Source organism: Schistocerca cancellata, chromosome 9 (genome assembly GCF_023864275.1).
Source record: "Schistocerca cancellata isolate TAMUIC-IGC-003103 chromosome 9, iqSchCanc2.1, whole genome shotgun sequence".
NCBI classification, from domain to species: Eukaryota; Metazoa; Arthropoda; class Insecta; order Orthoptera; family Acrididae; genus Schistocerca; species Schistocerca cancellata.
In genome coordinates this window covers 179,280,705-179,307,349 of record NC_064634.1, presented here as the reverse complement: position 1 = coordinate 179,307,349, position 26,645 = coordinate 179,280,705, and the positions used below count along the sequence as shown (strand labels likewise).

Here is a 26,645-nt window from a genome sequence, read left to right as displayed (position 1 = left end):
AGAGAAAAGTGTACGTTAGACTAATACATATATGACATAACAAAATTCCTGTTACTTTTTGAACACGTCATATAAACTATTCTACAAGTAATTATGACAATTACCAGTTTGAGTAGATTAGTGTTTATCACAAGTTGTTGTATAGTATGTGTTGCTTCTGCTTGCTAATCTGCCAGTGAATGATTGCTTGTCCTCACTTTATGTTTGTTAGGAATACCAGGCACTCTTAAGAAGAGCAAATTCACATTAAACACTCAGATCCAGAAGAGGGAGGTCAAATTTTTTAATTAAGTTCCACTCTTACTTGTTCACCTGAGCACAAGTAACATTCAGGAAGGTCCTCATACAAATTTATGCAAATGTAACATCAGTTCATTACTACTGTCCTATGTACATACAGCACAAACATGTGATTGGCACTGAAATGTCGCTGAGGACATACCTGGTGAAGTCCTGATAGACCATACACACTCTACATCCAGAGGATAGCTGCCTGGGTAGCCAGGAGTTGCAAAGGATCCAGACTCAGATGTCAAATCTCCACCACAGGCTGAAACAAAGTGTATCAATTACAGATAAAAAGTGACAGCTAATGAATAAACAGTGAGGAAGTCACATACAATACAAAGAAATTACTATTTGTATTTCTAGTAACTCTACTACTGAAACTAGTTTAATTTCGTAATCTATCTTTTATCTTTGCCTCCGGAATATTAATTCTGAACCAATATTCATAATTTTGTCCAATATTTATCCAATACTGTCACTGGTGAATTTTTGTCTTCTACAAATTTTCTTCACACATTATCATCATCATCAGCAGCAGCAGCAGCTATTTGACAGTCACTGCTAGATAAATGCCTCATCTAAAGCTTACTGTTCATTATCATCTCTAGCATTTGAGTTGTCCTGTAGGATTTATAATTTCATCTACAAACCTTCCTTCAGGTTGTGTCTCACTATTTTCTAATCTCTTGGAATCCAGCAAAGAACTGTCTTGGTCCACCTACAATCCTTTTACCTGGCTACAAGTACTGCTAACTCCATTTCATTATCATCACAGTTGTAGTTACGTCTTCCACTTCAGTTGTCTCCCCTTAATTAATTTGTTTGGATTTCTGCCTCTTCCAATAATTCCCCATCTGTTCGCAGAGCAATCATCAGCTATTGAATAGTTTCCACATAAAAAGTCCATGTCTCACTGCTGTAAGTCAAGACTGCTAATACATACTGACAGTAAGCTTTTCTTTTCAAATACATTGAAGGATAAGATTTGAAACTCCTACTTAGTTTACCAAAACCATTCACTTTTTTTATATCTTTACTCTTTTGTTTCTTGCACTTTTTGTTCATCCAGTATTACCTTCAACTGCCATAATTACAAAAGCTCATCAACCAGTTCAAAGGCCTGTTTATAATTTGTCTCATTTTCTTTTTGATATGTTGGTTATATGTAATATATGTTTCATTATAACAGTGTGTCATAGCCACCTTCAAATTTTCGCTATTATCAATACCATTATTTAGCATACTACACAAAAATGTGAGGACTCTTATCCACAGCTCCACATTTTGGGAGTCAAGCTCCCATAATCTGACTATCTGCTTTCAACCCTTCATACAAACACACTTAACAAAAGTACAATATAGTCATGAAATTAAAAAAAAATGATAATAATGTTTGGACATAAAGTCTTCACCCCACTATATTCAAGTAACTTCAATTATTTTATTCCATGTCTATTTTGTGCTTTTTAAGTGCATGTGCATGAAGGGTTGAATGCATACAACCGAATGATGGGAGGTTGACTCCCAAAACAGGTAGTTGTGGATAACGTTCCTCACATTTGTCTGTTATGTGCTAAATAATGATGATGATTATCTTCACAGCACTACCCCCAATTCTTATGGTGGATAATATTAGATTGAAATGATTAGTGGAAAATCTCATATAAAGATGTGAAACAAATACTAACAAAGAGATAGAGGGGCTAGCCAGTACTTACCTCAGCTCAGTACAGCCGATAAATACACAAAACAGAGCAGAAAATTTACATTCCTAGCTTTCGGAACTTTGTTCCTTCATCAGGGAGGAGAGAGGGGAAAAATGGAAGAAGGGAAAGTGGATTCAGTTACTCACAACCCAGGTTATGAAGCAACAGGCAAAGGTAAACGGGGAGGGTAGCAAGGATGGAGGCATGGTAGTCAGAGGGAAGCCGAAGATATTCTACTGTAAGTACTGTGCCAGCTTCAAACCAAAGAGGATGCATACAGAAGTAAAGAGGTATATAGTATAAAGATAAACACAACTATGTAGGATGAAAAGATGTGTGAATGGCTAAAGATGAGAGGGAAAAGGAGAAGACTGAAGAGTAAATGGGAGTGAGGTTGGTTAACGTAGGTTCAGTCCAGGGGAATGGCGGGATGAAAGGATGTGTTGGTGTGCAAATTCCCACCTCCGCAGTTCCGAGGGACTGGTGTTGTGTGGGAGATGCCAAATGGCACATACGGTGTAGCAGGTTCCAAGGTCCCTAGAATTATGCTGGAGGGCATCCTCTGTTACTGGGTATTGGACATCTCCTCGGCGGACAGTTCGTCTGTGCCCGTTCATGCACTCAGCCAGTTTAGTTGTCGTCATACCGATGTAAAAGGTTTTGCAGTGCAGGCATGTCAGCTGATAAATGACGTGTTGTTTCACATATGGCCCTGCCTTGAATTGTGTATGTTTTACCAGTAACAGGGCCGGAGTAAGTGGTTGTAGGGGGATGCATGGGGCAGGTTTTGCAGCAGGGTCGGTTGCAGGGTAGGAACCGCTGGGTAGAGAAGGTGGTCTGGGAATATTGTAGGGTTTGACAAGGATGTTACGGAGGTTAGGGGGGGGGCGACGAAAGGCAACTCTGGGTACTGTGGGGAGAATATTGTCAAGGATGATCTCATTTCAGGGCTTGAGTTGAGAAATTCATATCCCTGGCGGAGTAATTTGTTGATGTATTCGAGATCAGGATAATATTGGGTGACAAGGGGGATGCTTCTGTGTAGTCTGGGGGTAGGAACATTGTTGTTGGATGGGGAGGAATGTATTGCTCGGGAGATCTGTTTGTGGACAAGGTCTGCAGGATAGTTGCAGGAGAGGAAAGCACTGGTCAGGTTATTGGTGTAATTGTTGAGGGATTCGTCACTGGAGCAGATATGTTTGCCACGAAAATCTAGGCTGTAGGGAAGGGAGTGTTTGATGTGGAATGGATGGCAGCTATCAAAGTGAAGGTATTGTTGTTTGTTTGTGGGTTTGATGTAGACAGAGGTGTGGATGTGAGCTTCAACAAGATGAAGGTCAACATCCAGGGAGGTGGCTTGGTTTTTAGAGAAGGACCAGGTGAAATTCAGATTCGAAAAGGAGTTGAGGTTGTGGAGGAAATTAAGGAGTGTTTCTTCACCATGAGTCCAGACTACAAAGATGTCATCTATAAACCTATACCAGGCCAGGGGAAGCAGCTGTTGGGTCTTCAGGAAACCTCCTCCATGCTGCCCATGAAGAGGTTGGCATAGGATGGTGCCATCCTGGTTCCCATGGCCGTTCCCCTGATTTGTTTGTAGGTAAGGCCTTCAAAAGTGAAGTAATTATGGGTGAGGATGAAGTTGGTAAGTGTGATAAGGAATGAGGTTTTTGGAAGATCTTCCGGTGGGCATTGGGAGAGGTAGTGTTCAAGGGCAGAGAGACCATGGGTATGTGGGATGTTTGTGTAAAGGGATGTAACATCTATGGTGACAGGAAAGGTTTCAGGTGGGAGGGGAGTGGGAATAGAGTTGAGGTGTTCTAGGAAGTGGTTTGTGTCTTTGATGTACATGAATCAAATGAGATCATCCCTTGACAATATTCTCCCCACAGTACCCAGAGTTGCCTTTCGTCACCCCCCTAACCTCCGTAACATCCTTGTCAAACCCTACAATATTCCCAGACCACCTTCTCTATCCAGCAGTTCCTACCCATGTAACTGACCCCACTGCAAAACCTGCCCCATGCATCCCCCCCACAACCACTTACTCCCGCCCCGCTACTGTTAAAACATACACAATTCAAGGCAGGGCCATATGTGAATTAACACGTCATTTATCAGCTGACATGCCTGCACTACACAGCCTTTTACATTGGTATGACGACAACTAAACTGGCTGAGCGCATGAACGGGCACAGACGAACTGTCTGCCGAGGAGATGTCCAATACCCAGTAGCAGAAGATGCCCTCCAGCATAATTCTAGGGATCTTGGAACCTACTACACCGTACGTGCCATTTGGCTTCTCCCACACAACACCAGTCCCTCGGAACTGCGGAGGTGGGAATTTGCACTCCAACACCTCCAACACATCCTTTCATCCCGCCATCCCCCTGGACTGAACCTACGTTAACCAATCTCACTCCCATTTACTCTTCAGTCTTCTCCTTTTTCCCTCTCATCTTAATCCATTCACACATCTTTTTATCCTACATAGTTGTGTTTATCTTTATACTATATACCTCTTTACTTCTGTATGCATCCTCTTTGGTTTGAAGCTGGCACAGTACTTACAGTAGAATATCTTCGGCTTCCCTCTGACAACCATGCCTCCATCCTTGCTACCCTCCCCGTTTACCTTTCCCTGTTGCTTCATAACCTGGGTTGTGAGTAACTGAATCCACTTTCCCTTCTTCCCTTTTTTCCCCTCTGTCCTCCCTGATGAAGGAATAAAGTTCCGAAAGCTACGAATGTAAATTTTCTGCTCTGTTTTGTGTATCTATCGGCTGTACTGAGCTCGGGTAAGTACTGGACAGCCCCTCTATCTCTTTGTTAGTACTTGTTTCACATAATAGATTTCCTTGATATGACTTTCTAATTGTGACTGAATTTTGTTGGTGCAGGAGATAAACAATGGAATGTCAACTATTACATACTTAAGCTCTTCCCCTGATAGATTCTTTTCTGCAGAAAACAGTACAGGATTTGTGAGTCTGCCTTGATGGAAACACTATTTTATTCTCCCCAAGTTAGTTTTGGCAATAACTTGTCTTCACCAATGAGTTTCCATTCATTTCCTGTTTATATTACTCACACATAACTATTATAATAACCTGTAATCAGTGAATTAGTGCTTAACAATGACATTTTGAGGAACAGAAAGATGACCAATAGATATTAAACAGTTACGATACCGCAGAACTAGAGGTAACTGTTTAACTGTGCTAGTACACACAAAGTTTTTTTTCATCTATACGAGAACTGAAGAACAGGTTATTAAAGTGTTGACATTTCAGAAATACGAAAAGATACAATAATAATAATAAAAACACCAATGATCAAATCTAATTGCTATAAATTCAATTAAATACCTAGGAATTACAATTACGAACAACTTGAACTGGAAAGAACACATAGAATATGTTGTAGGTAAGTTGAAATCAAGACTATGATTTATTGGCAGAACACTTAGATGGTGCAACAGATCTACTACAGATACTACCTACACTATGCTTGCCTGTCCTCCTTTGGAGTATTGCTTCATGATGTCAGATCCTTACCAGATAGGTGGGATTAATGGAGGGCATCAAGAAAATTCAAAGAAGAGTGGCACATTTTCTATTATCGAGAAATAGAGTAGAGAGTGTCACTGACATTATACAGGATTAGGGGTAGACACCATTAAAACAACAGCATTTTTCATTGTGGCAGAAAATTTTCGCAAAATTTCAATCACCAACTTTCTCCTCCAAATGTGAAAATATTTTGTTGGCACCGAACCACATACAGAGAAACAATCATCATAATAAAATAAGGGAAAGAAGAGCTCATACTGAGAGATATAGGTGTTGGTTTTTTTCTGTGTGCTGTTCAAGATGAGAATAATAGACAATTTATGTGAAGGTGGTTCTATAAATCCTCTGCCAGGCAGTTAAGTGTGATTTGCATAGTATCCATGTAGATCTACACATAGATGGCGACAAATAACTGCTGGAACTAGTTTGGAGAGAATAAAACAGTGTTTGCATCAGGACAGACCCACAAATCCCATATAGTAGGTACAATGTCACCTGTCAAACAGTGGTGGTTCAAATGCTTTCCAGTTACATGCATTATCTATTTGTTACTTCAGTTCATGGACATGTAAACTACATCTAGGAATCTAGGAATGCTGAGAACATCTTTCAATTCTTAATTTCTCACACTATCCTGATGAAGTCACAATGAAGATATAGCACTGACATATAAATTTGTAGTATACTAATACAAACCATATCAACCAAAGGGCTGTTAAAAACATTTTCAAAATCTATGAATTGCACTCAAAGTGGTAATTCTTACTCATTACTTCATTCTACAATTTTGTACATGACTTGCATTGTTCAATATTCATTTCCAAGTCCTTTGCCTGCTAAACAATCTCATTTTTCTATGTGACTGGTGATTATTTTATTGAATTTTTTGTACATAACTCAAAGGAGGTTCCTTAAACAATAAAATGTGATCCCATCAGACTTAAAAATGAAGACTGACAACATACGTTCTACTTAAAACCTGTTTCCATTTTTTTTACTTAATTATCTTTTTACAGAACCCTGATATTCATTTCTGTAATATAATTACCTTTGTTTCTGTATGTACTCTATAAAAAAAAAAAAAAACAGAAAGAACAGTGCATTGGCACTTTGATTAAAGTAGATTTGTGAATGACTTTTCAGTGGGTGAGTAGTGGGAGAAAACAATCAGCCAATAGTGCTTCTTTTTTTACCATATCATGCTCACATTACTGCCTGTTTAGTGTCAATGATATGGACTATCCTTCTTGTGAACTCTGAAGTACCCATTGTTGTCTTCTTGTTATGATGTACTGTGAAAAGTGGGAATCTGTATGTATGTTAAAATAAATGTTTCCTTTCAACAGCTATCTGCTGTGCAACTGTGTCAGCTTCCTGCCATTTTTCTAAGGAATATTCACAGGTTATGGGGACAGGATCGGCAATCCACAGCGACAGGAAGTGAGGGTATCATCTAAATAACAAGACATGCTGGAAGGCAATTTGAAAGGCTGAGAGACTGCGAGTACTGAAAATTTTCCATTTGTTGTGAATTACGAAAGGGTTTCTTAAGAGATATTATGAAACACATGTTACATTGATAGATCTTTCTGAACTCAAGAAAAATAAGCAGGACCATTTTCTTACCACACTATATAGTTACAGATAAGTAAATTATCAAACAAGGTGGGGAAATGAAAAATTCAACTGTTGAATAAAGTGATCACCACGTCTCACTGCAAAGAAATAAGGGAATTCTCATATGTAAACCATGCTGACGTGTGAGTGAACCTGCCATGGGAAATGGACCCATAGTGAATGAATGGAAAGCAAACAAAAGGGCAATGGGAATTCTACTAACAGTGGATGATAAGTAGCTTGATGATATATACTGAGGCATCAAAAGTCATGGGATACCTCCTAATATTGTGTCAGACCTCCTTTTGCCAGGTGTAACACAGCAACTCGATGTCACATGGACTCAGTAAGTCATTGGAAGTTCACTGTAGAAATATTGAGCCTTGCTGCCTCTAATGCTGTGCATAATTGTAGAAGTGTTGCTAGTGCAGGATTTGGTGCACGACCTGACCTCTCCATTTTGTCCCATAAACTTTTGACTGGATTCAAGTAGGGCAAGCTAGGCAGCCAAATAAATTGCTCAAATTGTTCTGAATGTTCTTCAAACCAATCGCTAACAATAATGGCCTAGTGACAGGTCATTGTCTTACATAAAAATTCTATGGTTGTTTTGAAAATGGTCTCCAAGTAGATGAACATTATTGTTTCCAGTCAAAGATCAGTCCAGTTGGATCAGAGACCCCAGTCCATGCCATGTAAACACAGCCCAAACTATTATGGAGCCACCACCAACTTGCTCAGTGCCTTGTTGACAACTTGGGTCAATGGCTTTCTGGCGTCTGTTGCACACACCCTAATATTAGTTCTTACCAAATGAAAAGAGGTCTCATATGACCAGGCCACAGTCGACTAGTGTCCAACCAATATGGTCATGTGTCCAGGAGAGGCACTACATGCTATGGTGTGCTGTTAGCAAAGGCACTCACATTGCTCATCTGCTGCCATAGCCCATCAACCCTAAATTTTGCTGCACTGTCGTAATGGTCCCGAGTTCGAGTCTCGGTCGGGCACACAGTTTTAATCTGCCAGGATGTGTTTGTCACACATCCCACATAGATTTCTGCAGTTATTTCACACAGTGTTGCTTGTCTGTTAGCACTGAGAACTCTATGCAAATGCCGCTGCTCTCTCTCTCTCTCTCTTTTTAAGTGAAGGCTGTCAGCCACTGTGTCATACATGTGAGATGTAATGCCTGACTTTTGGTATTCTCAGTGCGCTCTTGACACCATGGATCTTGGAAAATCAAACTCCCTAATGATTACTGTATTGGAATTTCTGATGCCTCTAGCTCCAACTACCATTAGATATTCAGAGTCTATTAATTTCCAACGTGTTGCCATAACTACACTGGAAACCTTTTCACATGAGTCACCTGAGTACAAATGGCAGCTCTGCCTGCCCTTTTATACCTTGTTTATGCGATACTACCACCATCCATATATGTGTGTACCACTGTCCCGTGCCTTTTGTCACCTCAATGGACAGGACTGCAAAACTGTGACAGAAATATCAGATGCACTGAAAGAATCCCATACACATTTTGATTTGTGGGATGGAATGCTTGCATTTGAAGAATACATGAGCATGGAAAAGAAAGTTTACCAATTGATGTTAGATTACCTATAAAGACACAACACACTGCTGTTCAAAGTGTGTGGTTCTGGAGTAAAATTATCAGACAAGCAAGTAGGTGTGCGTACCTTGATGGATCTACCTTCCGTATATGAAACTTTTTCAGGAAGTATGTGGTATGATAAAGGGATTTATCTCCTAACAAATTCAAAAACTACCTTTTAGAAGAGCACAATGACTTACAAACATGAAATGTAAAAATGAGGTGAGAGCATTAAAAGTTTTGACAGTCAATAGGCCAATCAGAACAAACAAAGCAGGGCAGCAGTGTTCAAAGCGGGTGAGGGTGCACCAACAACCAGCCTGGTAACAGTCACGGCAGTTACAAAAAACATATGACTACGGTCCATGATTTTTGAAGTTGTCAAGTGTACAGGCATATTGGAAAAAAATTGCCCACAATTTGCATTTCAAACAGTCAGCAAGCAAACCGTAAAAATGAGATAGGCAAAAATGTCATCCTACAAATGAATTAAGTGCGATGATATTGGACACTGTTGTGTATTCAAATGCAACACACACCACTTTGTAAAAAGTGAAAAAAAAGGAAAGAAAAGAAAAGAAAAATGATGTGTGGCTTCTGGACAGCACAACAGACCGCATGGCTTACCAAATTGAAAATTTTGTCGCTTTCACTGAATCTGGAGTGTCAATAACAGCAGCTGGTGGAGGATATTTGCAAAGTATTGGTTTCAGCATTGTGTGCATATACCTCCCAGAAGAAGATGGGAGGACAAACAGTGAACTTGCACAATACGTTGCACATTCCACACATCTTGTGTAATGTGATATCAGTCCATGATGTGATCGATAAAGCAATGATGATATCTTTAACAAAAACTATAAATCACAAAGTCTTCAAATAAAAGCAACTTGTACTACATTACTGAAGGCAGCTCCAGCGTATCAATGCAACGGTGTGGTCCTGTCACAAATCTTGCAACTAGTTAATGGATTTATTGCACCAAAGGATAGGCTGAAATCGTGTAGATAGAGCTAAGAAACAGGTCAAATATAGTGGAATAATTTGTGGAGGATCAGATGACCAGTTAAATCAGTTGTGCTGTGTGTGCACTGAAGGCATGAAAGTCAAGTCATTACCCAAACAAACTGAAAACAGAACAAATGAACTGCTGTGTTTGGTACACAGTGATGTAATGTGTGTATCTGGCACATGATCACTTGGTGGAGCGAAATATGTTGTCACATTCATTGATGATTACTTGAGATATGTGGTAATATATTTATTAAAAGTCAAAAATGAAGTGTTTCACTTGTCATTCATTCAAAGAATGTAAATCATATGCAGAAAATTTTCAACAGAAAAGAAAAGGAATGCAACATTCAGACAATAGGGGCAAATATATGAGTACAGAATTGAAAGATCATCTGTGAAAATAAGGAATTCAGAGGCAGCTGACCATCCCCAGCACCTCAACAAAATTATTTCCCAGAATGGTTCAACCAAACCCTTTGAAATGCTGTATGATGTAAATTTTTAGAGAGTGGAATGCCACAAAATTTCTGGGGGCAACAATAGTAACAGCAAACTCTTGCAAAATAGATACGTGACAACAGCAAATGATGAAGAAAGTCCCAAAAAATGATGGTGTGGGCAAGATCCAAACATTGATCATCAGTAATTATTTGTATGTCACACATGGACAGAAATGAAAAAGTGATGTGGTTCAGTTGCACCAAAAGACGTACTCATAAATTGTGAAAGCCTACATATTGTAGCGTCCAGAAACAAGAAACATAATGAATGCCAGAATTGTTGTATTTGATAAAAATATCTACATTGCGTAAACATGTGTGATTTGATGTACCAGCTGGCCATCAAAATGAAAGCAGACAGATGGACACTAACAGAAAGAAGCCACTCATACTGCCACAGGCCAGTATCCTGCATTATGCTACAAATAGTGACTTCCAGAAAACCATCTGAAGATGAACCTGAAAAGGTTCAAAAACTGGTTCATGGAATAATAAATAACTATTCAAAAAAGTAAGTTGTTGCAGTTTTATGTATTTATATTATAATGGATGCTGTGATCCACAGCTGATACATGTTTTTACTTAATGATCTACAGTGTGAACTCATATTAACTACATATGTGGATGATATACCATTGTACGGTGAGAAAAAGTGAAATGAAGAAAATGAAACCCATTTAAGCTCTGAAATTGAAACAACGAATTTTGGAGCAGCACAACATGTACAGTCAATTTGAGTTACGAGAGATGATGGAACACTGATTTTAAATCAAAACCCTCTGCTTATGACCACAAAGCCACAGAATGTGACAGATGAAGATAAGCACAATGAACAGGACACGTCAAAATACAGAACTCCAATTGGAAAATCTTCTACTCTTGGCAACAAGCACATGGCCAGATATAGCATATCCTGTGAATTATTTAAGCCATTTCAGGAGCAATTAAAACTTGGAGCACTAGTGTGCCATTAAACACGAACTACACACTACATTTAAATGATGCTCTTGCTTACTGTAAGACTGGTAAGAAAATCAAAATGCGTACTGATGCAGACTGGGGAGCTGATGCATATCACTTTAAATCCTTTAGTGGATATTTGACAGTTTTTTGGCGTATGGCAATAAGCTGCAGCAGCTGCTGTAAACAACAAACTGTTGCAAGTACCACTGAAGGAGACTTTGTTACACCAAGTGTATCTGCAAAACAAGCAAAGTGGATGAATCTGAGTTGGATTGGGCAATATTTTTGTCTGTCCTATCCTATAAAGATTTTTATTTAGTATCAAGGGGCAAAGAAAGTTGGTGAATACTGTAAGGCTTCAGAAAGAACCAAGCATATGCATCCACTGATAATCAAGGGGCACGGAAACTTGCTGAATATCGGGAGGTTTCAGAAAGAGCCAAGCATATGGATACAAAGATTTTCTTTGTGCAAGAGGAGGTGAAAGCCAACAACATAAGTTTCGAATATATTGCATTTGAGAAGACTGTCACTGACTGGCTGACAAAGGCAACTGACAACCTGAGGCCGAAAGCTCATCGGAAGTCAATGGGGGTCAATCACCATTGGGTGGGAGGGGGTAGGGGGGTTAGTAAGCTGGACTATTTTCCTTGTGAACTCAGAAGTACCTGTTGTCTACTTGTTATGGTGTAAAGTCAGAAGAAGGAATCTGTATGTACACTCCTGGAAATGGAAAAAAGAACACATTGACACCGGTGTGTCAGACCCACCATACTTGCTCCGGACACTGCGAGAGGGCTGTACAAGCAATGATCACACGCACAGCACAGTGGACACACCAGGAACCGCGGTGTTGGCCGTCGAATGGCGCTAGCTGCGCAGCATTTGTTGCACCGCCGCCGTCAGTGTCAGCCAGTTTGCCGTGGCATACGGAGCTCCATCGCAGTCTTTAACACTGGTAGCATGCCGCGACAGCGTGGACGTGAACCGTATGTGCAGTTGACGGACTTTGAGCGAGGGCGTATAGTGGGCATGCGGGAGGCCGGGTAGACGTACCGACGAATTGCTCAACACGTGGGGCGTGAGGTCTCCACAGTACATCGATGTTGTCGCCAGTGGTCGGCGGAAGGTGCACGTGCCCGTCGACCTGGGACCGGACCGCAGCGATGCACGGATGCACGCCAAGACCGTAGGATCCTACGCAGTGCCGTAGGGGACCGCACCACCACTTCCCAGCAAATTAGGGACACTGTTGCTCCTGGGGTATCGGCGAGGTCCATTCGCAACCGTCTCCATGAAGCTGGGCTACGGTCCCGCACACCATTAGGCCGTCTTCCGCTCACGCCCCAACATCGTGCAGCCCGCCTCCAGTGGTGTCGCGACAGGCGTGAATGGAGGGACGAGTGGAGACGTGTTGTCTTCAGCGATGAGAGTCGCTTCTGCCTTGGTGCCAATGATGGTCGTATGCGTGTTTGGCGCCGTGCAGGTGAGCGCCACAATCAGGACTGCATACGACCGAGGCACACAGGGCCAACACCCGGCATCATGGTGTGGGGAGCGATCTCCTACACTGGCCGTACACCACTGGTGATCGTCGAGGGGACACTGAATAGTGCACGGTACATCCAAACCGTCATCGAACCCATCGTTCTACCATTCCTAGACCGGCAAGGGAACTTGCTGTTCCAACAGGACAATGCACATCCGCATGTATCCCGTGCCACCCAACGTGCTCTAGAGGGTGTAAGTCAACTACCCTGGCCAGCAAAATCTCCGGATCTGTCCCCCATTGAGCATGTTTGGGACTGGATGAAGTGCCGTCTCACGCGGTCTGCACGTCCAGCACGAACGCTGGTCCAACTGAGGCACCAGGTGGAAATGGCATGGCAAGCCGTTCCACAGGACTACATCCAGCATCTCTACGATCGTCTCCATGGGAGAATAGCAGCCTGCATTGCTGCGAAAGGTGGATATACACTGTACTAGTGCCGACATTGTGCATGCTCTGTTGCCTGTGTCTATGTGCCTGTGATTCTGTCAGTGTGATCATGTGATGTATCTGACCCCAGGAATGTGTCAATAAAGTTTCCCCTTCCTAGGACAATGAATTCACGGTGTTCTTATTTCAATTTCCAGGAGTGTATGTTAAAATAAATGTGTTCTTTCAACGGTGATACACTGTGCATTTCTGTGTGCGCTCCCTGCCATTTTTCTAAAGAGTGTTCATATTCAGTTGGTAAATTTTGACTTATTAGTCTCATAATGTAGATATTCCAAATAATTTGATTAAGGTACAGGAAATACCTAATAAATGAGTGGTGAAATTTCATCATAAACGTAAAACAACTGATGTTAATAACAGTGTCCTTGTATGCTGTCTAATAAGATTATTATTTCGAAAAAATATAGATAGGGAACAGTTAGGATTTGTAACTTCTAAAACAACAAATGTGTAATAGGACCTACACATGTATCTAACAATTTTCTTCAGCAGCTTCTGTATTTGAGACACACTATTTGAACTGTCACAGAAAACTAACTTTAAATCATGACAGATTACATAAAAGTATCAAATACTATTTTTTGTGGACTTGTATCAGTAGCACTTGCTACATTTGCATTGTAAATGTGAAACTGTTTTTATTTATTTACTTTGATAAGAAGTCAACATGGGTATTCCAGCATTATTTCTTATCCACATTCAGTCCAGAAATTTGATAATGATAACTTCTTCCAGAAGTTGGTTTTTATGCTGCTTTTTAAGCTCCATACATTTTGAATGTTTGGTTTTCGAATGTACCATATGGGCTTTTGCAATGGTCAGTTTCACTTTATTCAACTGGAACTAGTTTTCTAGGGTGTCCAGTGTGTCCACAACAGAGCTCAGAATTTTGTCTCAACTGTTAGCTTCAATTAAATAAGTGAAATCTGAGGACAATTCAGAGAAAAGTTTCCCTAAATTTCTGGTCACCTGGGACTGTGAAATATGAGGGCAATTGAAAAACTAACAGCAACCTATCAGTACTAAATGCAATTAACACCATCAGGGATTTGAAGCTCCCAGGAAGTGAAGATGCATGTTTTGAGAAAGTTCCAACATATGTCAACAGGTGGCATGACAAGCTAGTTGAAACAAAATGACCGCAGCCCTAGCCGTGGGCTCCCTACAAGAGCAGCTAGCAGTAATATGATTTTTGTGGTCATAGGACATAAAACCTTGACAAATCCATAGGAGGAAATTGGAAAGGTATGTAGATAGCTACATTAGTGACAGAAGAGTGTATGAGGAGGTAGATGCCTGTAAAAGTAGACGTACGTCAGCAACAGGTGAGACACACTCAGGTTGTTCCAGCACAGCAGTTATTGACAGGAATGCAAGACATGCTGACACCATAATTCATAAGAATTGGCATATTTCTCTAGAAACTTTAGCCAGCGAACTGAGTATCACAGTCGGATCCACTCATCCCATTATTAGTGAGGTCCTCAAGCACTGTTTTTTGTGTGTATGATAGGTGCCTAGCATGCTCACTGGTGAACAAAAGATGATGTATGTTCAGGCTGTCACATCATTTCTGCTGCAATATAACACTGAAGGACATGACTTTCTGACACCTATTGTCAAAGAAGATGAAACCTAGGTGCATCACTATGAACCAAAAGGCAAAAGATAGACTTCAGAATGGAGACACACATCGTCTCCAGCCATTAAGAAATTCAAGTCTCAGCCCTCTGCCAGAGAGGTCCATTTCACACTCTTCTGGGATATGAATGGACCAGTTTTGGAGTACTATCAGCAAAGAGGTGAAACAGTGAATAGGGCCCATTACAGTGCCAGGTTGGAGTATGAAACAAAGCAAGTAATATGAAGCCATTGCAGAGAACTTCTGTCTGGAGGCATTCTCACTCTTCACGACAATGTGCTCTCCAACAGTGCTGCTGCAACTCTTACCATCACTCAGAGATTGTGATTTTAGATTGTGTTGCGTTCTGCATATACCCCTGATTTTGCTCCTTCAGATTACTGCATGTTTAGACCCCTCAAGGAAGCTATCAGAGGACAACAATGTGACTGTGATGATGAGGTTAAGAAGCGGTGCACTCTTGGTTTTGGGCACAATGAAAAACCTTTTATTCAAATGTAGCAGAAAAGTTGGTAGCACAGTATGAGAAGTGTGTAAAAAATAAGAGTAGTTATGTTCTAAATCGAAATCTTGTTTATATCTGTAAATGAAATACATGCTTTGCTAACAATAGTTTCCTGTTACTTTTTGAGTCACCCTCATAGATCACATTTGTTGTTTGTGCAACATGCAGGACATAGACAATCCAGTAGGAGCTCTACAATCTGTGGTTTTCCGTAGTCACGTCTGCTGACATCTACAGAAAAGGCCATATCTGGAGGTTATTGCTGGATCTTTCAACTCCAAAACGAAAATGGTTGAGTGTTTCCCACATCATCTAATTCTCTTCCTGCTCAGCTTGAAGGGTTTCTGAAGAGGAAGGCCAGATAGAATTATTCTCAAGTGGGGATATCCATGATATTATTGTTTTCTTGCTGTATCTGCTGTTGTTTTCTAGACTGAAGTGGTCTTGAGGAAACTTCTTCTGGACCTCAACCTTTTGAGTGTGGAATGTACCCATGCAGCGAATGGTTTTTGATAAGTCAGATTAGCCGGCCGCGGTGGTCTAGCGGTTCTGGCGCTGCAGTCTGGAACTGCGGGACTGCTACGGTCGCAGGTTCGAATCCTGCCTCGGGCATGGGTGTGTGTGATGTCCTTAGGTTAGTTAGGTTTAAGTAGTTCTAAGTTCTAGGGGACTTATGACCTAAGATGTTGAGTCCCATAGTGCTCAGAGCCATTTGATAAGTCAGATTAGTTCTCTTCATGTTGACAGCTACTTCACTTTAAAAATCTGGTGGTGCAATGCCAGGGAGGTGGTACAGCTGTATGGCGTCGGTTTCAAACAACTCATAATAAGCTTGCACGTTTTGTGTAGTGCCTTTTCCATTATGTTTGCTTGGTTGGATTTGTACCAGACTGGGCATGCATAATCAATGACACTCTAACATTTTACTTGTGACGTCATTCCCTGGAATTGGGATTGCTACCAGTGATCTTCTAGGGATATTATTTTTGACTTCTACCTGCCTTCTCACATTCTGACAATGCTGCTTGTAAGTCGGAGTGTGATCCAGAGTGACTCACAAATATTTTTTATATGTCATATTTAATAAATGTATCCCTTGCCATGTGATGTCAAATTTGCAACATGCCTGATTGTGTTTAAGATGTTTCAGCTGGGTTTCAGAAAAGCTGGTTGTTAGAGTAATAGGCACTTAGCTACCTCCGTGTCTGTCATGTGGGTTTCAACATGTTCAAAAGATTTCCTTGACTCACTTGCCCAACATTATTGGCATAAAAACTACTCCTTGTGTTCACTAAAAATGGGTGGTCGTTGACAGAAACATTATATACCATTGGTGAAAGAACACTTTCATATGGCAAACCTCTTATTTGACATCTCCATTTGCTACACTAACCATAGAAGTCCACATAAAATCTACTGTTCTGGAGTAAACTTTGAATAAGCTTGTTGAAGCCATAATCTTTTGTTATCCTTTAGGTCTTCTGTGACAATGCATTTTGTCCGACAGTACCACAAGCAGCAGTCAAGTTAATAAAAGCCATGCCTACAAATTTCTGGGTTTCAAAGCCATCCACAATAAACTGTGTGATTGAGGTCCTAAGATGTATAGTTTTTTCCTGGTCTGAAACCTGCTTCTTATTGTACTAAAGCTGGTTATATAACTTGATCCAAATGATTCAACAACATTTGCTCAAAGATTTTGAGTAGATGGCATAACAAGGATATTGGCCTGTAATTTTCTGGCCCATATGCGGATTTTCCACATTTTAAAACTGGAATCATATGTGATTTTCTCCAAGTTTTGAGGAAATTACAGTATTGAAATCCTCCAGTTGTCTGAATGTCCAAATCAAGTCTCAGAAGCCATGAAATCAATAAAATTAGGCACTAGATACATAGTGAAATCATTTAATAGTATAGTCCAAAAAAGAATATAAATTTACAGGATGTTTTCTGTATTCCAGTTCTTGTCTGTGTTTAATCAGTCCCTCTGCTACATAATTGGTGGAAATCTTTGTTCATTCCATTATTTTTTCCAGTATTATAGAAATCAAGAAATGAACATTTACACTGTCAAATACTGAAAAACTTCCTAATTTTGACCTTCCTGGTTATTTATAAGATTTTGGTTGGTAGTCAGTCATATGCAATTCAATCATTAATAACTAATACAGAGAGGAAAAATGGTAAGTTTATGTCACACTGTCATTGCAATTAAAGTAAATTACTTAATGGTACAATAATTCCTGTTTGCCTTACCTGATCTTGCAACAGAATAAAATGCAATAAATCTACCATCATGTACACCACTCATTGTAAAAGCATTAAGAAAGAGTGCATTGCCATGGCTGGTAATATGTGGTGGTATTCTGGAACCACAGTACTGCCCCAGCAGTGTAGCATTCACATTTTCACCATCGCGAATCTCTAAATATTCTGGATAACAGTCAGGCCCACTAGTCTGTGGGAAGTCCAGGTGGGTTATGGTAAGTGTCACACGATCATCTAGAAAATAAAACAGTAAAATGATTACTTAACATGTTATATATTAATTACGACCATGTATTTGATAACATACAATACATTTAAACACGTAAAATCCTTTGCTTCACATATAGTGTTCAATAATTTTGTGAAATAACACAAAATCTGTTAATATCTTATTGCAAAGTCTGAGATTCCAATTTTTGTTTCATTTTGTTAGAGCCTCAAGAGTGAGGCTAAAGATGCAGGCATCAGGTTGGGTATCACTGTGTAGCTTATCAAGTACTTCACTGTTTTTGTGCCACAACATTTTAAACTCATCACATACGGAGCTTCTAAGGGGATGGTAGTACACAGTTCCATCAGACATCTGTCTTCATGTCATCACTGTCTAACCAAAGATTGTGCAAGCAGACCTGTGACACACTATCTCCAGTAATAGTGAGACACAAGAAGAGAAGTAGGGATGACGAATAGACAAAGTAGGTGTGCTGGCAAGACAGAAGTTGTGTATAGGGTTGGAGTGGCCAGGAGGGTTATAGGTATGAAGGACATGGATTATGATCCAGCAGATGTGCTCCTTTAGAGGTCAGTTACACATTTCATGTATCATTACTGCAAGAAAAGTCAACTGACAGGCAACTTAATGTAATTTCTATTTAAATATGGGTGCATCAAGTGCTTGGATCTCTTCATTGCTTTTACACAGAACCACAACTTCCTAAGACCTTCTCATATGTCTTTCATCAGTATCCAGCCACCACAGCATTTGGGGGTTACAGTACAAAGTTACGACACCGGAAGATTGGTGTATAAGAGCCCGAAACTGGTCGTGTGTTAAATAAAAGGACCTTACAACTGTAGCGATATTTTTAACATATGGTACAATGCTCAGTTGTGGATGTTCCTCTGACATGATTGCTTGTTCTTATACATAGTGCTGTAATACTGAATAAGACAGGAAACACAGGCACAACATGATGATGATTATTTATTTATTTATTTCCATTTAGCTGTACATACCTGTTATTAAGTGCATTTGTGGGTCATGATGTACAAATTTGTTAAAAACAAATGTAAAGAATAATATGTACATTGGATACATGATATAACTGTGTAATTGGGTGTTGAGTAACTCAAATCTTATGTATTTCAGATACTGTACCACATGGTTCCCTCCTGCAGAACACAGTTACTCAGAACTACCACTAATTTATAGATTCTAATAAGGCTGATTAGTGCAGCAGATTTAAGCTCTGCAAATAAAGGTTTGATCTTTTACTATAAAAGTTTTTAATGGCAACACAATTGAACTTGAGAAAGAGTAGTGGAGAAAGAAGTCTACCTTCCACAGAAATAATTGGCTGACTTGTGTATGAATGTGATCTTCAAGATGTTGATTGCAGCACAAGAATCAAGTCTCGTACATCCATGGTAGATAGTGTGCCGCCTCTGTGAAGGTCATAATTAAATCCAGGGTCATTGCTATGTAGAATTTCAGCTGAGAATAATTAGGAATGACAGCATCAGTCAATTCAACACCAAATGCACACCAAGGTAGCTCCAGCTTCGAAATCCATCAATCCAAGTGCTTTAGCTTTTGTGCAAGCCCACTGCCTTACATCAAAATCATACACAGCCATGGAATTAGCCCTTGCCTCTTGAAAAGTAGAACAAATATGCATGCTGTGATAAGACCTTGAATTTCTCATGTTTTGTCCCTTACTGTTAATAATATCACAAAAATGATACATCATTCTTGTCCTTGACTCTTCTGAAGTGATGTATACACTGATCAGCCAGAACATTATGACACCTACCTAATGGCCGGTATGTCCACCTTTGGCACAGATGACAGTGGCAGTGCATTCTGGCATGGAAGTAATGAGGCTTTGGAACGTTGTTGGAGGGAGTTGGCACTACAACTGCACACACAAAACACTTAATTCCCATAAATTCCAGGGAAGAGAGTGATGAGGCCTGACATCACATTCACTCACAGTCCAGATGTGTTCTATTGGGTTAAGATCTGATGAGTTTGGGGGAGAGCACATCAACAAGAAATCATCACTGTGTTCCTCAAACCACTCCATCACACTCCTGGCATTGTGATATGGCACATTATCTTGTTGAAAAATACCACTGCTATTGAAAAAGATGATCGTCATGAAGCAGTGTAGGTGTTCCACAACCAATGTATGATACTTCTTGGCCATCATGGTGCTTTGCACAAATTCCACAGGACATATGGACGCCCAGAGCATTATGGAGCTGCCGCCAGCTTGTCTCCATCCCACTGTACAGGCATCAAGGGGTTGTCCCCCTGGAAGACAATGGATTTGCACCCTCCCATCAGTATAATGAAGAAGGTATGGGAATTCACTAGATCATGCGTTGCTCTACCACTGTGCGAAGTCCAGTGCTGATGGTCAAGTGCCCATTTCAGCCATAAATGCCAATGTCATTGCATTAACACTGGCACATGCATGGTTCGTCGGCTGTGAAAGCCCATCGTTAGGAGTGTTCAGTGCACTGTCTGTTCAGACAAACTAGTACTCTTCTAAGCATTAAGGTCTGATGTTACTTCTGCCTGTCCTCCTTTACAAGTCTGCCCAGCCTATGACATCTGTAACGAGTTGTGGCTGTCAACCATATGACATCTGGGCACAGTTTCACCTTGGTTTCGCCACATGTTAAGACACTCACCACAGCACTCCTCGAACACCCAACAAGTTGGGCAGGATTTCAGTGATAGAGGCATCTTCCAGTATCTTGACCAAACCAAAGATAAGACATCATGTGAAACTTTGCTAAACACCTTCTCTGAAAACTACCTAGAATATATAGCCAGTAAACCCACCCAAGGTGGCAATACATTAGACCTAATAACAACAATGAGACCTGGCATCTTTGAGGATGTCCACATCAAAACTGGTATCAATGACTATGAAACGGTTATGGCAACAGTAATTACCAAAGTACACAGGACAACTACAACATGCAGAGAGATCTCTATGTTCAGTAAACTAGAGAAAAAAATCGGTAGTGGTATATCTCAATGAGGTAACTTGAAATTTTCAGCACAGGCAGGAGGATGCAGAGGGATTGTGGCTCAATTTTAAAAGAAAAGTAGACCATGGACTTGATAGAAATGAACCCAGTAGAACAGTTCATAATGGGAGGGAACCTCCTGGTATACAGTCACTGTAAAGAAACTTGTACAGAAACAGAGATTACTGAGTATAAAGTGTAAAAGTTAGTGTCCAGTCCCTAATGAATGCGATAGGAACTGAAACTGAGGGAAATAAAGCAAAATCCAAAATGCTTAACTCTATTTTCAGATGACCCTTTAGAAAGGAAAATCCAGGAGAACTGCCCCAACCGAATCTTCATACCACTGAAAAGATGAATGAAATGAATATTAGTGTCAGTGGTGTAGAAAAACAGCTGAAATAAAAAAAAAAATGAACTGAATTGGAATCCCTGCCAGATTCTTTACTGAATTTGCGGCTGAGTTGGCCCGTTTGCTAACTATAATCTACTGTAGATATCTCAAACAAAAAACTGTGCCCAGTTCTTGGAAAAAGGCACAGGTCACACCCACCTACAAGAAGGGTAGTAAAAGTAGAAGTGATCCAAAAACTACGGTCTAATATCCTTGATATGAATTCATTATAGAACCTTAAAACATATTCTGAGCTCATAATGAGGCATCTAGAACAGAATGACCTCCTCAATGTAAACCAGCATGGGTTTCGAAAACATTGATCACATGAAACTTAACTTGTACATTTCTCACATGATATACTGAAGGCTTTGTATCAAGGCAACCATTTAGATGTAGTATTTCTTGACTTCTGAAAAACATTTGACTCAGTACCACATCTACACTTATTGTCAAAAGTATGAGCATATGGAGTAAGTGTAGAAGTAAGTTAGAGTGTGCCCCAGGGAATTACGTTGTGACCCTTGGTGTTCATGCTATATATTAATGACCTTGCAGACAATATTAATAGTAAAATCAGGGTTTTTGCAGATGATACACTTATGTGTAATGAAGTATTATCTGAAAGAAGCTGCATATATATTCAGTCAGATCTTGTTAAGATTTCAACATGGTGCAGAAACTGGCAACTTATTCTAAATGTTCAGAAATGCAAAATTTTGCACTAGGTGATGACTTAGGTTTATTGGTAGAATATCAGGGAAGTGCAAGCACTAACAAAGGAGATTGCTTACAAATTGCTCATGTGAGCCATCCTTGAATATTGCTCAAGTGTGTGGGACTTGTGCGAGATGGGACTAACAGGAGATGTTGAACAGGGCAGTACAAATGGCCACAGTTTCTTTAATCCTGTGAGATCCAACTCCTGTTACTTTTGTCCATGTGAAATTGGTAGTGGCTTACATTTGCACCTGATGACCAAAGATTTCTGCTCATCCTTTGTTAGTCTTAACTATCTTCTGTTGAGTATTTCACATATTGTGGAACATTTCCCAGCTTTTAACTTTGGGTTTCAGCCATCTCTCATGTTACCAGTACTTTATGGGGCCAGGTGCTTTCTTGAAGAGATTTCATTTCTGGAACTTCACTGTAAATGCTTCAGCAGTTAACAAGTATTTAATATTCCCTTTCTTCATATTCAAATCTGACTAATCATAACAATTTGTTCCTCAGAATTTTCTTCCAGTTGTGCAGGGGGTGAGAGGGAGGGGGGGAGGAGGAAAAAAAACAACCAAGTACATAACATACATGTGTTCATTAGTGTTAACATTAAACAATTATACATATCCTGTAATATAGTTGTACCACATCATTTTGATAATACAACTGTTCAAATAATCTATGGAACATGAAACTAACTAACTAGCATACACTGTCACTAGAAAGACTATTTACCAAGCACATATTTCACATATAATCTGCCACCCAAGTGACCATTTACAGTGTATGGTGCAAACATGATATATGCAGAGCATCTCTATAAACCACCACACTGCAGTGGAAGTCAAGGAATTTAATGATAACCTTATCATGGAGCTAACAAAACTTATGGGTCACATCTTCCATTTGGCTCCATACCAGAGATTACCAATCAGTTATCATAATGATTACAAAAATCAACAACTGCAGTGAAATACCACAAGTGAAGTTAGGCATGTTAACCACTCCTCTAGTCTCTAGTGAGAACTAAGAACTGTCTGCAATACCAGGCAACAGATCTCATTGGTGTCAACTTGAGTGACTGTAACCTGTGTTTTTGATTCCAGCAATGGTCACTTGCACATGCACAAATCTTTGGAGCTGGCAGTCATGTGTTCATGACGTGAGCTTTCTTGTGTGTATAATTGGTGTATGTTTCTCTTTTGCTGATGAATACTGGAGCTGAAAGCTTTATATAAGTGTCTTTTAATAGCAACTGTCTTCAACTTCACATATCTTCGCCGGCCGCGGTGGTCTAGCGGTTCTGGCGCTGCAGTCCGGAACCGCGGGACTGCTACGGTCGCAGGTTCGAATCCTGCCTTGGGCATGGGTGTGTGTGATGTCCTTAGGTTAGTTAGGTTTAAGTAGTTATAAGTTCTAGGGGACTTATGACCTAAGATGTTGAGTCCCATAGTGCTCAGAGCCATTTGAACCATTTGAACCCACATATCTTCTTTATGGTAAGTAGCATTCTATCTTTTCCTACATCGTTGTTTAAATTCAAACTGTACCTGATATTCCTACCGGGAGTTTCCTTAAATGAACAATTAACTGTCATTCGGTGGAAATTTCTTTACAAAATAAAAATTAATATTGAATATAATGATATTATCTACTCACCAGGTGACGCACCAACAATTGTCCATGTACAGTTGCGACTAGCATGTGGTGAAGCATTGACAAAGTCCTCCAGTGAAATTTGACCAGCATCTTCAGTCACAATTCTCGCACCACACATCTAAAATATGAGACCTATGTTATTTTCATTTGACGCACTTCAAATATTAAAAATATCATAATATCAACAATGTTAGAAGAAAGATAGATTGTTACTCACCCTAAAGATGACATGTTGAGTTGCAGACAGGCACAATGAAAACACTGTTACACATTTACCTTTCGAAGAAGGCTTTCTCCAGAAAAATGCATTCTCGTCAGAGCTGCCAGAGATGGTGGTCTTGTACATGTGATGTGTGCTTGCTTGTGTGAATGAATGTTTATATGTTTTCTTTTCTGAAGAAAGCTTTGGATAAAAGCTAAATGTGCAACAGTCTTCTCATTCTGCTTGACTGCAACTCAACATTTCATCTTTACAATGACTGGCAGTCTATCTGTCTCCTAATATTACTAATATACCAACTTGGAGCTTCCATTGTTTAGATATTGTAAGATCATAGGTTATATGTTAGCACATTTTGCAAAGAGGAACACATTTTTCTTCCAGAATAAGCCAAACAGAAAACAGCAACAACCAGACAGACACAAAGCTACAATGAAACAGTCTCATTAGGCAGAGGTCAGGTATACAGATTATGAGAATTTGTTTCAGATCAGGGGGGTATACCTAATGTAATTAAGCAACAAGTTCAGTGTCTTTGAAAGTACTGGTTATACAGACGTAAGCAAACAGGGAAACTGTTTAACTTAAAACTACTCATGCAACAGAAAGTATAAAAGAAGAGAAATTCACAAATCGAATGAGGTAGCATTACAGAAAAGGCAGTATTTTCAGGCAAATAATAATACAAACAGGGCAGAATAGGTGGAATTAAATAAAAGTATTTTGAACATTTACAATCTGCCAACATTTCAGAACAGCCATAGAACTTAGCTTCAGCACATCTATCAGTATCAACTAGTGGCTGTAAAGGAAGGCAGTATCAACTAGTGGCTGTAAAAGAAGACCCCAAAAATAAATGTCACAATGGACAGTGGGTAATACACTCTTAGTAAAGCTAACAATCTCAGAACTTATTACGAATAAAGCTCAATCCTGTTATTAATTCCTATTATGTAATCTAGTTTATTTGTGGTTCTCCGCTCAGTTATACTTGATACTATCATGTAATCTAGTTTGTCTGTGGTTCTCCCCTCAGTTATACTTGATAATCTTATCTTCTAAAATTTTCAAGTTAAGAGTCCTGGTGTTTAAACTAAATGCAAAAAAGATACAATCTTACTCTTAATAGCTCGTCAGTAATTAATAAGTTCAGATTTCTGCAAACAATGCCTCATAGTTTGCTTGACGGTATTTCAATATTTTTGTATTGTATTGTTTATTACCTCTATTATATTATTGTATTGTACCAGTTCGGAATCATTCATCTACCATGTGTAATATACCAGTATGTATTGTATTGTATGATACCTATATTGTATCTGCTTTGACTCGTTCCACATCCATGCATAACCATGCCATACTGGATCTATGGAATATGTATCTTAAATAAATAAAATAAATAAAAGTTAAGAATCTGGGAGTAACTTTGGGTGACCATCTCAACTGGGCAGAGAATACAGTCACAGCATGCCAGAAGATGTCCGCTTGCTCTCAAAAAGTTTCAGAACGTATTTCCACAGGACGTGAAATGTCAGCTCATGCACCGGCCATTGTGGCTGAGTGGTTCTAGGCACTTCAGTCCGGAACCACACTGCTGCTACAGTCGCAGGTTTGAATCCTGCCTAGGGCATGGATGTGTGTGATGTCCTTAGGTTAGTTAGGTTTAAGTAGTTATAAGTCTAGGGGACTGATGACCTCAGCTGCTAAGTCCCGTAGTGCTTAGAACCATTTGAACCAGCTAGTGAAAGCACTTGTTCTACAGGACCTCCACTATTGTAATGTAATTCAACATGGCATGAGTAGTGCAAACAAAAGACGACTAGAACCATGACTGCCTGTGTGTGTTACACTTGCAACATTTGCTGATATGATCATGTTAGTGCTTCATACTACAGCTAGGGTGGCTGCAGCTAGACAAATTGCATGACTACCACACTCTATGTCCACTTCACTGGCTCCTCATTGCACAAACACCCCAGTACCCTGCTTCAAAGATTAAACACCTTACACGCAATCATAATCAGAACACGAGGTCACTTTTATTTGGCATCCTAGTTGTGTCCACTCACAAAACAAAAACATTTGCAAACTACTCCTCTGTTGCTGCTGTCCACCTCTGGAACAAACTGCCCCTTACTTTGTACAAAATTCAATTGCCTGCTGCTTTTAAGAAGCTGAACCATTTTCTACTGTCATCCTCTTAACATTTTCCACAAAGTTAACGTACAAGGCCAATCTTCCCATCTGTCAAATAGCAAAGTTAGTGTCTCCTATCTTGCTCCTTTCTCTTCTTCCCCTTCTTCTATCTCCATTAGTTACGCAATCTTCTTTTCCCTTATATTTCCTTAACTGTGTTTCATCACATGCCTATTCTTCTCCTCCCTTCACCATCAGTTTCCCTCATACCCACTGCTGCTAGCACTCCTATCTAAAATCTGTGTTTATCATAATGTATATTTATTGCAGTACTTATCATCAATGAACATAAACTGTATTTGTATGTATTTTTCCAATTGCACCTTTATAATTGTTTACTTTACTAGATGTAGTTTTAACATGCCTATTAAAACATATGAAAGCAAAATATGAAGGGTGCCTGGTTACATGTAAGAGAGAGCCTGATCATCCTAATCTTATCAGGTTAAATAAATCAATAAAGAAATAAAAATCAATAAATAAATATAATATCAG

General features: G+C 39.8%; 1 protein-coding gene across 1 annotated transcript in view; it reads right to left on the bottom strand.

The window, feature by feature from the left end:
• The window catches only part of LOC126100451 (cubilin), a 771,806-nt gene that overhangs the window by 411,883 nt on the left and 333,278 nt on the right, over positions 1–26,645 (bottom strand). The window contains exons 31-33 of the mRNA XM_049911056.1: positions 23,735–23,852; positions 17,686–17,931; positions 443–550 (exon numbers count right to left, since the gene is read on the bottom strand). Coding sequence (XP_049767013.1) covers positions 443–550; positions 17,686–17,931; positions 23,735–23,852 — 472 coding nt within the window. The remainder of the gene's footprint in view (positions 1–442; positions 551–17,685; positions 17,932–23,734; positions 23,853–26,645) is intronic.